Here is a 12,938-nt window from a genome sequence, read left to right on the forward strand (position 1 = left end):
CCTGGTTCTGTTAGTGATTAAAAACTACATTCTTGTTAAGGGGTGTCAGGGTTCCCTCCCCACTCTGAACTCTAGGGTACAGATGTGGGGTCCCGCATGAAAGACCCCCTTAGCTTATTCTTACCAGCTTAGGTTAAAAACTTCCCCAAGGTACAAACTTTGCCTTGGCCTTGAACAGTATGCTGCCACCACCAAGTGCTTTAACAAAGAACAGGGAAAGGACCACTTGGAGTCCTATTCCCCCAAAATATCCCCCCAAGCCCTACATCCCCTTCCCTGGGGAAGGCTTGATAATAATATCCTCACCAATTGGTACAGGTGAACACAGACCCAAACCCTTGGATATTAAGAACAATGAAAAAATCAATCATGTTCTTAAAAGAAAAATTTTATTTAAAGAAAAGGTAAAAGAATCACCTCTATAAAATCAGCATGGTAAATACTTTACAGGGTAATCAGATTCAAAACATAGAGAATCCCTCTAGGCAAAACCTTAAGTTACAAAAAGACACAAAACCAGGAATACACATTCCCCCCAGCACAGCGAATTTACAAGCCAAACAAAGAAAACCTAGTGCATTTTCGAGCTAGATTACTTACTAACTTTACAGAAGTTGAAGGGCTTGCATCCTTGATCTATTCCCAGCAAAGGTATCAGACAGACAGACAAAAACCTTTCTCCCCCCCGCCCCAGATTTGAAAGTATCTTGTCCCCTCACTGGTCATTTTGGGTCAGGTGCCAGCGAGGTTACCTTAGCTTCTTAAACCTTTACAGGTAAAAGGATTTTGCCTCTGGCCAGGAGGGATTTTATAGCATTGTATACAGAAAGGTGGTTACCATTCCCTTTATATTTATGACAAGGGGCCTGAATTCATCCCTGCTGTAATTCTACTGAAGACACGGGGGAACTGAGTCAGGGTGTTGTTCTTTAATAATGGGTCTCTTTCAAGGGTACCTGGCTTTGGAAGAGCTACGGGACGAGGACGACGTGAGACTACATCAAGGCTTGTCTACCTTCAAAACACACTGCAAGACCCATCTGTTTACCAAAGCCATACAGCTGTAAGTGAAGACAGACAAACATTAACATGGGGCGAGGAAAGAGAATGTCTGTGGGAGGGGAATAAAAAACAAAAACAAAACTCAACTGCTCTAGATAACCTCCCAAGGAGAGGTGGGGAGCAGCATTCACTGTGACATCCAACTGGACAACACTTTGCACTTCAGTTACTTGTTTGGCTTGTAGAATCTGTGGTGATGTACAATAAAAGAAACTCTAGCTAGATGCATCTGATGAAGTAGGTTCTAGCCCACGAAAGCTTATGCCCAAATAAATGTGTTAGTCTCTAAGGTGCCACAAGGACTCCTCGTTGTTTTTGCTGATACACCCTAACACTGCTACCTCTCTGAAATCTAGCTAGAGAATTCCCAATATGGAAGCCAGAGGGAGCTAGGTATATATTAGGTTCCACATTACCTGGTGCCTGAAACCAAAGCCTGAGACTTGCCTATAATTTATGAAGCTCACTATCTTGTATGTTTATTCACACAGTTATTAAGCCTTGTCTTCATGTGCACTGGGCTCACTATAAAACCTGAGATGGAGTCTTGAAAGGTATTCTAGTTCTCCCAAAGGCCTGGACTAGAGCATGCAGACATTACAATTTACTAGTAACGTTCAGATACAATTATTTTGTGGGTGGCCTGAACCATCTTAATTTGGGCTATTAGTTTTTAAGCTACTAGCCCAGCTGTGCTACAACTGAGGACATTTTAGGTCATTAGTCTTACAGCCTTGCCCTCCATGCCAAAGATCTGTGCAGTCAATGGAGTGTACCACCCATGTATGCCTTGCCATTTCACATAGTCGGAGGTCATGGGAGAGAGTTGCCAAGGAATAGAACCGTGACTAATACAGTAAATGTGGCATAAAGAGGCCTCTTCCCTTTGCTATACATTGGAATTGAGAGCCTCTTGAGGCAGCCTTACAGAATACTGCAAGCCAAAATCAAATTTTTTTTTGGACTGGTAAGTAAAAGAAAAAATCTTCTCCCTCCCCATCATCTTACTAAGGGCAGACAGAGTCTGCTTGGGCTGGTAGATGTTTGCTGACCATTTTGCAAGGCATAAAGGTGTTTATTAAAGTTATTTGTATTATGGTCGTGCCGAGGCGCTCCGGTCACGGACCAGGACTCCATTGTGCTAGGTGCCGTATTAACACAGAACAAAGAGCGACTCCCTGCCCCAAGGAGCGTACGCTCTGTCCCTGCACTGTTCTCAGCTGTCCTGCAGTATGGAGGATGAGCCCCTAAGGGACTTGTTTCTTGGACAGTCGCTGTCGATCTCCCACTTTTATTATCATACCTATTTTGTTCGCCATTATACTGAAGATTGTGGAAAACGGGATACCAAAGTTGATCCCCCATCATGTTACATTTCTTCCACTGCAATTCTGCTTGTGACCCTTGTCTGGGTTGCCATCCTCCCCAGCCGGCTAACAGCTGGAAGGGTGTGAATGCCACTTAGAGGGACAAAATTCTTTCCTCCTCTTGCCCCAGCAGTGGCCAGCACCAGCAAATGCATTTGCTTGTAACTCAGACACTATAGCATGTCTCCCCCTAGTGGTCAAATGACCTGGGCATGAGAGTGGAATCAATTTTGACCCTTTGGCAACCCTGTAGATCAGCAGGAAGGCTACATTGAGAAGGTGAGACGAGCATGTGGGCAGGAGCATACAGTGGGCATGGAGGGGAGACAGCCATTTCACACTGGATGCAGGAAACTGAGTGCAGAAACTGCCTAGCCTGCCTAGGAGGGGCTGCCTGCCTGCCTTAAAACCTACCCTCCAACCTCACAGTATTTAAGTTAAATATTGAAGGAAAGCTGGTATATTATGTATATTATGGCAAATCCATCTTTAAAGTATTAGATCTCTTTCCCCACAGGCTGCAGAGTCCAGTTTTCATGGAGAAATGCTAGCCATAGAAAATACAGGGGGAAGAGCAATACAGTAAATGTGGGCCATCACAAGGGACACGCTTGAAGCTGGACCATTTTCTACAGGCCATCAGAGTCGTCTTTAGGAAGTTTAATACAGGGAGGGCTGGGGCTACTCGGGCTGGGAAACGACAAATGGTTGTACGCCTAATTAGGAGACTGTTGGTTGAAAATAGAGCAGATGGTATTGAACTGATAAGATGTAAACAGCAGTAATAATTAGCACTAAGAGGGCTTTTAATTCGTAACTCATTCTCACAGCCCTCAAGCCCATTTGACAGAAGGGGAAGGTGAGGCAGGGTAAGTAAGTGGCTTGTTCAAAGTCACAGGAGGACACTGGAGACAGGCATTTTTGAGAGAGAGAGAGAGAGAGAGAGAGAGAGAGAGAAAGAGACTGATCTTAGATGGCCAGGATCAATCCAGTCCTCTGACTAGTCATTTTCTCCAACGTATTCGCCTAATAACTGTATTATTTAATTCAGGAGGGGTATTTAGTTGCTGACGTGTGCATGAGAACTTGAACCCAGGGTATTTGTGAATTGCTAGATGCACTGGATTGAAACAGCTTGGAGGTATTGCACTGGGGGGCAAACCTCTTCCCTGCCTTTGTATAGTATGTGGCACAGCTTGGGATGTGCACGTTTGTTTATAGACTAGCACTGCCATGAGACATGTCTCTAGGCTGTTGAATGTGGTTACAATGTGGGGTATTATTAAGGGGAGTTTTCTTTGCAGGGGTTAGGGAACGGATGGGGTATTGCTCGGGGAGGGGTTAATGCAATTCCAACACCTTTTCCCATCCCATACTACCTTCAGTTCCTGGGATGTCCATTGAAGGGCGGGGCTTGTTGGTACTCCACAGCAGAGGGTAATGTTAAAATGTGTGGGACTGAAATGGCAAAGGGGGACTCTGACTAATGAATGGAGGAATGTTTCAGTGACAAGCCTGCCGACGGACCATGGACACGTTCCAGGATGTGTTCCAGAAGGTGGAGAAGATTGGGGAAGGCACCTACGGAGTGGTGTACAAGGCAAGGAACAAACGGACAGGCCAGCTGGTGGCTCTGAAGAAGATCCGTCTGGATTCGTGAGTGTCTGAAATCCACGCTCCCAACCAGGGTCCAGCTTACACTTTCCACCCTGAAGCCAGACCTCTAGGGTCATGCCAACGCTAGGGTTTGTAACCTTGTCTGATATGTTTTCCCAACACAGCTACTGTTGTAACATGGTTAGGCAACCCACATCACAGCAGTAAGAAGCCACGATAGTGCCCTGCTGAGCCTGTCTATAGCACAGTTTAGTCCCCTTAGGATAAAAACCCGGTCTGTAAGGGAGCAGCAAACAGTGCTCTCTCCAGTCAAGCTTGAAATCGTTATCAAGCACAGCTGTGCCCAAACCATACTCGAGAATCATAATCTAGCCAGGCCTGTTTATGCTTCACTGTAGACAAGGCCTAACCTTCTTAACTGCACACAATCCTCACGCCTCATTCAAACTCACTGATCAGCATGACAAGCTAAAAGCTCCCTGACAGGAATGGGAAACATGCGTCAGTCTGAGAACAAATATTCTAAGATCAGTTTCTGTGGCACAGAAACTGGCCTGCTTTACACTCCTCGTCATAACATTCCCCTCTGCGTGCTCCTTCCCAAGCTGGTTTTAAAGCCGTTCTCTCCCTAGCATGGACAGCCTCAAACCAGGGCCAACACTTGTTGGAACTTGGCTAGGTTGACTTTGCGCATGCCAATGGGACAACCAGGGCTTGGGGCTCTCCCTCAGCCGTATAAAGAAAGGCCAGATTTTCAGGAGCACTCCTCACCCACGATGACATGTATGACTGAGCTCTTTTGAAAAGCTGGCCTCAGTTATGTGTGCTGAGCACTTGAAAATCTGATCCTGAGCTCTCCTGAAAATCTCGGCCTAAGTTGTCTAGATATATATGGAGAGGGTCCTAGATCGAGAAACCTTATATTTTCTGTCCGAAGCCCCTGTGGGTATCCACCAAAAAGAAATGTCGGAAAGGAAGATGTCCTTGAGCCACATGACCAGCTGAATTGGCATTTACCTGCTAATGTCACCCAGGAAATAATGGGATTGCAATAAAGTCTGTTTTCCCCACAGGGAGACAGAAGGGGTTCCGAGTACAGCAATCCGAGAAATCTCTCTGCTCAAAGAGCTTAAGCATCCAAACATTGTGAGGTAAGAGAAGCACTCAGTCTGGCCATGGACTTGGGGCAGTCAGGTCATTGCAATACGACTCATTCACAACTGATCAAGTGCAGTTGAGTCAAGCTGAGGAGAATAAAGATGTAAACAAACGTCTCCCAGCTTTGTGCGTGCCAAGTAAAAGGGTTGTTGATAAAAAGGCAACGGACAAGGCATTTCCCAGTCAGTCACTTATAAAAAAATGGTTTTCTGCTTGCTCTCCGCCATAACCACTCACTTGGCTATTTTTCAAACAGTAAGTGCCGATCAAAGTCCCTGAGTGTTATACAGTCATTACCCTGACACAGGACAACGGAAAAGGCCACAGTTCCGGTTGATGGATTGTATTTTTAGACACAGAAGCACATTAAGAAGTGTCTGGACCTTAAAAATCAGATGAACAATCGCGGTGAAGAGCGTGAATTAGCGTTCAAAGTGGAGCACGTTTACAAGTCCGTAGTCTTCATGTGTTTTTTCCTTCTGCGGTTGCATTAGTGCAGTAGAGAACTTAACAGCCTTTTTCTCCACTGGGCATCTTAAACGTTTTTTCCCCCTGGAAATTTCCTTAGTGTTTTTGTTTTTTTTAAAACGTGGTCACCTTGCTGAGCTAATGGAGAAGACGATTGTGGCTGCGAGACTTGGGTGGAAAAATTCAAATGCAGGAAACATGATGTAAAAATATGTCTGGGTGTTGACAATCAGACACGAAACAAACAGAAGTGGAGATAGATGGCTAAGGGAACCGAATGCCATGCTTTGGCTATGAAAGACACCAGGGTGTCTTACAGCAGGGTTCCAACTCTCGGCGGGTTGGTTAACTTCGCCCCTTTCCTCAGCATTAGCCAAGCTTTCCTGGCCAAGGCTTACTCCTTTCTGAAAGACCTTCGCAAGTGAGATTTCCTCTCCCCTCCTTAAAATCCAGGCCAGAGCTGCCGCTCAGGAGTTGCTATTTTGGAGAGCAGCAGCAGCAGAGGGCTGCAGGTGACAGTTACCCTTAACGAGATTCGAAGTACAGTTACACATTCATGAAAGAGCCACAGCCAGCCCGGGTCAGCAGACTCAGGCTCACGGGGGCTATAAATCTGCAGTGTAGACGTCCGTGCTCAGGCCTGGAGAACCCACGAGGGGGCGAGGGTCTCAGAGCCAAGGCTGCACATCTACACTGCAGTTTTACGGAGCTGCAGCCCGAGCCCTGGAAGCCCAAGTCAGCTGACCCAGGTTCCAAGACTCGGTGCTGTGGGATTTGTATTGCCGTGTCGATGTACCAATAGATTCCAAGGCCAGAAGGGACCGTTGTGATCATCTAGTCTGACTTCCTGTCCAGCCCAGGCCGGAGAACTGCCCCACAATAATTCCGAGAGCCGAGCTCCCATCTGGATTTAAAAATGGTCAGTGATGGAGAATCCACCACGACCCACCTAATGTGTATTGGCTACATTTTTGCTTTCATCAGGCTGTCCTTGTTCTTTTCAGGAATGTCCATTCACATGCAGGCTGGTTTGCCCCCTCCCCCCCCCCAACTCTTCCCTCCAGTCTTACCAGACACAAATGGCCAGCTCCTCAACTGGCATAGCTCTGCCTTTCAATGGAGCTATGCCAAGTTACACAAATTGGAGATCTGGCCCTATTGTCCCATTTACAAACTAGCTGCTGCTAATATAATGTAGAGAAGTTAGATAATAGCTAGTAAGGCGCGAGGCATTTCAAATAAATCCTATTCTATTCAGCTGCTGAGGAAAAGAAGCTAGCAGAGGGATTGCTAGAAGAGAACCCTATATATATTACCCACTGTCCTGTTCTACCGCTTCTTTCGTTACAGAAATAAGTATCGGTTTGGAGCACTGCTGTATAAAGCTGGTCGGGACTGTTTTTAATAAGACAGGTTGTGGTTGTGTTTTGTTCTTAGGCTTCTAGATGTTGTGCACAGTCAGAAGAAGCTGTATCTGGTGTTTGAGTATCTGAATCAGGACTTGAAAAAGTACATGGACTCGTCTCGGACAGGGGAGCTCCCGTTAAGTTTGGTAAAGGTACAAAGTTTAGAGAAGTAAGAGTGCCACCTTGGCAAAATACCTACAGGCGGTTAAGGCCGTGTTTATACCTGCTGCCCTCTGCTGGATGGACCCAGAACTGCTCAGCTGTGTGTTAGACTTTATAGCGATAGCGGAAATTGTTGGTAAGCTGCCATAGTAATTAACTGACTCCCACGGAAAGCAGTGGGAGCTGTGAGAGCTCAGCACCTCTGCAAGTCAGGCCCAAGGTGCTGTTTGATCTGAACAATTCTAGACAGTATTGTCTGGTTCGTTAATTTCCTAGCCATTTCCAGACTTCTCAGCTTGGTGGACCAACAACAAAACAAAGTGAAGTTGGGGGAGACAGTCCAGGGAGCTACTGCTAATTATTTTTATAATGAGCAACACGCTGCTGGCAGTATCAGTGTCAGCACACCGTGGATTTGACTCCTTCCCTCCCCGAGACAGCAGGGACAGGAACATTTCAGCGTCTTGCTGGGTTGTGGTCAGAACCTCTGTCGTGGGCTTGGATGGAGCTGGAGTGACAGTATCTGGGCTGTGGGGGAGAAGTTAAGAACATAAGAATGGCCCTGCTGGGTCAGATCAAAGGTCCATCTAGCCCAGTATCCTGTCTTCCGTCAGTGGCCGATGCCAGGTGCCCCAGAGGGGAATGAACAGAGCAGGTCATCATCAAGTGATCCATCCCCTGTCGCTCATTCCCTGCTTCTGGCAAACAGAGGCGAGGGACATCATTCCTGCCCATCCTGGCTAATAGCCATTGATGGACCTATCCTCCATGAATTTATCTAGTTCTTTTTTGAAGTTATTTTGCAACTGTGAAATATTTTCCGTACAGACGTTGGACACTTCCTTAATGAAGATCTACCGTATTTCAAAGGTTGTAATTTAAACAAGCCCAGTTTTCCACATTGTCTCATTGCATGGATGTCTGAAATCTCTCCTTTTAGAGCTATCTGTTCCAGCTGCTGCAGGGTGTGAATTTCTGTCACTCGCACAGAGTCATTCATAGAGACTTAAAGCCTCAGAATTTGCTTATCAATGAAGTGGGAGCCATCAAACTGGCAGATTTTGGTCTGGCTAGAGCCTTCGGGGTTCCACTGCGGACTTACACTCACGAGGTAATGGCTGTGTCCCATTTGATCTAAGGTGCCTTCACCTGGGTATTTTAGTGCCACTCTCTCTCTCTGCATCCGATGAAGTGAGCTGTAGCTCACGAAAGCTCATGCTCAAATAAGTTGGTTAGTCTCTAAGGTGCCACAAGTACTCCTTTTCTTTTTGCGAATTTACAGACTAACACGGCTGTTACTCTGAAATCTCTCTCTCTGGTTTATCTAATCTGAATTATTTGACTCCTATGAAAAATAATGTAATCTATGAATTTCTGATACGCCCATCACTGTAAAATCTGTGTATCGTTCACTACAGTGGCCTGCCCTGTTGATTACATGACACTTCCTGTGTGGTTGGAAAGGGCATAGATGGATGTTGTACATAAAGAATCTTTCCAAGTTGAACACAGCAGGAACTGTCCCTTGCTAAGAGCAGTGAACTGTGTGTACCTGCCAAGTGAAACTAGACTAAAGAAGGGGTAGTCAATAGGTGCATCGTGGGCCAGATCTGGACCACCAGACGCTTTTGAACAGACCCCAACATCTTATTTACTTTTTTTTTTTTTTTTTTTTTAATTTTCTGGTCTTGAGTCTGGACCTCGACAAAAAATAATTGTCTCCCCCTGGACTAATGCTTTTGTTTTGGTTTCTTGTAGGTGGTAACCTTATGGTACCGGGCCCCCGAAATCTTGCTGGGATGTAAATACTATTCGACTGCAGTGGATGTCTGGAGCATTGGCTGTATCTTTGCAGAAATGGTAGAATAGGTTTAACCACTTTCTAAGCGAATGGTCCCTTCTTTTTAACATCTCAAGCCGGCTCACGCTTACCCATTTCTTACCATGGTCCTGGGCGGCACTGGGAATACACCATGGAAAAGGCGGCTAGGAAGTCAGCAGCTTCTTAATTGTGCATTCAGAGTAAAATTCACTCCCCGCAGGCAGGCCCCAGCACAAGAACTAGCCCCCACTTACAGCCCATTTCTCTCTGTATGCAGGTTTAAATCTTCCAAAAACTGCCCTCTGCAGCAGGGTGGATTTTAACCCACACTGGCCAAAACGGGACGTATGGTCACAAGAGTCCCTTTTGAAGCCCTGTCCTGGCTGCCCCAACAATTCTGGTAAAACTGGGCATTTGTCCCATTTGCTCTGGCCAGCTGATCATCGGTTGACAAGAACAAACGGGACAAACGCCCACTCTTGCCTTTTGCCTAGCGGGGTGCAGAGGAACATGCCGGGGGGAGAGCGGCAATGCCAGCCCTGCGTGGGAGGGAGGCCTTGGGAGAGCAGCTTGGGCTGAGCCAGCCCTGTGTGGGTGGGTGGGCAGCAGGGGCTCTTGGGCTGGCCCATGCGGGGGGTAGAGGCGGGCCTTGGGCCGGCCCCACGCAGGTGGGCTCAGGGTGGCCCCAGGCTGGTGGCAGGAGGGCCTCAGGCTGGCCCCGTGCGGTGTCCTGTTTTCCCTTTGGGGAAATATGGTCACCCTACTTTAACCTCAGTGCTTGGATAGGTGCTGCTAAGAGCTGGGTGCAGGAAGAAGACTGCATTACAGAGCTCGTGTCCACCTACGTCTGAGGTTCTCACGCTGTGGTATGCGGAGAGCTGGCATTTCACCTCACATGCCAAAAAGTCTGGATTCCTTTAAAAGCAGCTTGGAACAAGGAGAAGACGGACCTAGCTGCCACCACTAGGGGCTGCTGCTACATTAGAGGGGCAGAAGCAGAGGATGCCATCAGGGAACAGAGCCATCAACGGGGAGGGAGCTTGTGCAGCTGGACACAATCTGCAAGGGGATCGGAGAAGGGGACCAGGCGGTAGAGAAATATGCGGAGGGGAACGCGCATGTGTTTGTACCTATACGAGAGAGTCAGGAACAGAGCCCGGGGTGGGGGTGGTGGAATGCAGAGGACAAGCAGATGCAATGTTATTTAACTTTCCCAAACACTTACTGTATTCTAGACGGTCACTAAACACTTCCCTAGTGTTACTTTGCCATGGGCGGGATTGCCTTACGTGAGAGACGAACGTTATTCTTATTAGGGAATAATGTGAAGGAGACTTAATGGCCTGGATCTGGCACTTTTGTTGTTCCCAGGTGACAAGAAAAGCCCTGTTTCCGGGGGATTCTGAAATTGACCAGCTCTTCCGGATTTTCCGCACCCTGGGCACACCCACCGAGGCAGCGTGGCCGGGGGTGACCCAGCTTCCCGACTATAAAGGAAACTTTCCCCGGTGGGCGAGAAAAGAGATGAAGGAGATCATTCCGAACTTGGATCGGGATGGGCGAGACTTACTGGCGGTGAGTTCTAGGCAGGCGTTGAGGGGCTCAGCTCTTTCCAGCAGGGCAGAGGGGGAGAATGTGTTCAGCTGAAATGACGAATAGCAGGTCAGGTGGTGTGTGTGTTTTGCCTCACCCCTGAACTGTACGCTTGTATTTTGGAGCCATTGGACACAAAGGTTCCCGCATGGGAAGAGGGATTAGTTCTACTGGGCGGTTACACTATGATCGTAACGGTCTCTTTTGGCCGTAAACGCTATGAATCTTTTCTATTCAGGTTCCTGTAGCACATGCAGCTCTGTGGTATCTGAGCACCTAAAAAGATTCAGAGGGCTGGAGTATTGGGGGGATTGCTGTTTTTCTCTTCTAACGTCCCTCCTATGTCTTGCACACTGAAAAACGTACAAACTTAGGCTGTATGTGTGATGACTGCACATAGAATCTTGTTCTTAACAACAGATTCCCAGCCCCATTCAGCATCAGAGCTAGTGACTTAGGTTGCTAAGTGCTACCCAGGAGCTGTGGTGCAGGATGGGTGTGTATTGATCAATCTCAATACACACTCATGCTGTAGTGTTTTTTCCCCTTAGTAAATAGGGTAAGAAAATCCTCCAGTCATGGAGCAGCTGTTTAAAACTACCCTTAGTAGAACCCTCTAGGAATCATAAGCTGGTCGAAGGGATTTCACCATTTACAGTGTTCCTTTGCCTGTGATTTTTTGATCCAGGAGGACGGGTTATTGGGCAGTGATTAACCGGGGGGGCGGAGGAGTACTATGAAGCACAACTGCAGCAGTGTGGCCAGCGTGCTCGTCTGGAACAGACTCCTACCCTGCACGTGCTCGGGGCACAATGGGCCGGCTCTGACCCAACTCAGACAGGCAAGGGCCATGACTGCAGCCCATAGAGGACATTTTGGGGTGCCCTCCTTTTTCTAAATAATTGGGAAACCATGTGGCTTGGAGGTTGGGCAGCAGTCTAGCAACTAGCAGATCTGGGTTCCGTACCAAGCCCTGCTTCTCTATGACCTTAGGTGAATCACAACGTCTGTGGACCTCAGTTTCCACATCTGGAAAATGGGGATATCAATCTCTAGCTACTCAGCTTGGATATTGCCACACCAGATTAAAGTCAGGAAAGCCCTCTTGGGCCAGCGGATAAAGGCACCATATAATAATTGGTTCTCTTTGGAGGCCAGAGTCTAGCAGAGGGGAAGCGACATTGGCTTGCGCTATTTGAAAGCTTTTGCATTTTGTTCAATTAAACATCCTGCTTTCAAAAAAAAAAAACAAAAAAAAAAAAACCCCAAATCCTCTTGGTTTTCTTTTGCAGCAATTGCTACTGTATGACCCCGACAGGCGCATTTCAGCCAAGGCAGCCCTGAACCACCAGTACTTCTTCTGGCAAAGCCCCCGCGACCCCAAAGACCAGCACGTGCTGCAGAAACACTGCAGATGAAAGGATGCAGCGCCCCCTGGCCTCCTGTATTTCTGATGCTGAGCTCTGTGCATCAGTGCATTTTCCCTCTCTGGTGGCTGAGCAAAGAGGCTGGCTGGGGTTGAAATGCCTCCGTATTACAAAGGAAGCTGGAGGGAAGTGTTAGTTCTCATTTAGACAGAGGTGTTTGGATTCTATCAGCCCATTGCTGGGGGTATGTGTTAGGGCCGTTAGAGCCTTCTTGAGGTAGTTGTTACATGTGATAGGGACGGGCCTGAGGGCACCATCCATCAGCCTGCAATACTGACTGGGGGACACTAAATTCTCACACTAGAGAGCAACTTCAGAATCCTTGTCCCCTTGGCTGGGAGCGTAGCAAAAGTGATGGTTGGTGCAATGTAGATTGCCTGTCTTTACAGCACCCAGTCCTGGCTGTAGTTCAGATAGCCCATTGCAAAGAGATTTGTCAGCTTCCCTCCCAGCATCAGGCAGTGCTTGACCTAAAGCAGCCGGGAGAGTCTCCTGCAGACAGCCAGGAGTGCCGCTGTTTATTGCTATTAAGAAGAAGAGGGGCTGTTAGTATTAGATAAGTCTTTGTATTCAATTGTTTAAGAATTTTAGAGTTTTAATTCCGAGTTAAACAGCAAGTGAAAATATCGTAAGAACGATCTTCATCGTGCGCGAAAGAGAAGCCAAAGGCTCCCACGATGGCAACGTGTGAAGTCACACAGTTCTGGAGAACACGCCCTTTTGCTGGCCAAACAAAAGAAGTTGAGTCACTTGGGTGGCTTTGAAAATATTTTACTGTTTATCTTCTGAGCGATTTAGCACCAGTTTTTGATGCATTTGTGGGACTTCTCTCCTCCAGTAAAGAAAATAAACACTG

At 47.3% G+C, this 12,938-nt stretch overlaps 1 protein-coding gene across 4 annotated transcripts; it reads left to right on the plus strand.

Annotated features, from left to right (window-relative positions):
- Positions 1-80: 80 nt before the first annotated feature.
- On the plus strand, positions 81-12,938 carry CDK3 (cyclin dependent kinase 3). Of its 4 annotated transcripts, none has more exons than XM_048819370.2 (8): positions 81-1,063; positions 3,937-4,085; positions 5,120-5,197; positions 7,110-7,230; positions 8,181-8,351; positions 8,999-9,100; positions 10,434-10,637; positions 11,948-12,938. In XM_048819370.2, the coding sequence occupies exons 2-8, from the start codon at positions 3,958-3,960 to the stop codon at positions 12,071-12,073; spliced, it is 930 nt and encodes a 309-aa protein (XP_048675327.1). In that variant the 5' UTR covers positions 81-1,063; positions 3,937-3,957; the 3' UTR covers positions 12,074-12,938. The 4 variants fall into 4 exon arrangements, with proteins under 4 accessions (XP_048675327.1, XP_048675329.1, XP_048675330.1 ...); XM_048819372.2 differs by having other exon boundaries at positions 7,110-7,224; XM_048819371.2 differs by lacking the exon at positions 81-1,063 and adding an exon at positions 3,479-3,570.

This window comes from Caretta caretta, chromosome 14, assembly GCF_965140235.1.
Source record: "Caretta caretta isolate rCarCar2 chromosome 14, rCarCar1.hap1, whole genome shotgun sequence".
Classification (NCBI taxonomy): Eukaryota; Metazoa; Chordata; order Testudines; family Cheloniidae; genus Caretta; species Caretta caretta.

Bases quoted from the DNA above. Each gene is read 5' to 3' on its own strand.
- CDK3 (XM_048819370.2), top strand. From the start codon at position 3,958: ATGGACACGTTCCAGGATGTGTTCCAGAAGGTGGAGAAGATTGGGGAA. The intron at 4,086-5,119 runs GTGAGTGTCTGA...TTTTCCCCACAG, and splicing joins AAGAAGATCCGTCTGGATTC to GGAGACAGAAGGGGTTCCGA. The intron at 10,638-11,947 runs GTGAGTTCTAGG...TTTCTTTTGCAG, and splicing joins ATGGGCGAGACTTACTGGCG to CAATTGCTACTGTATGACCC.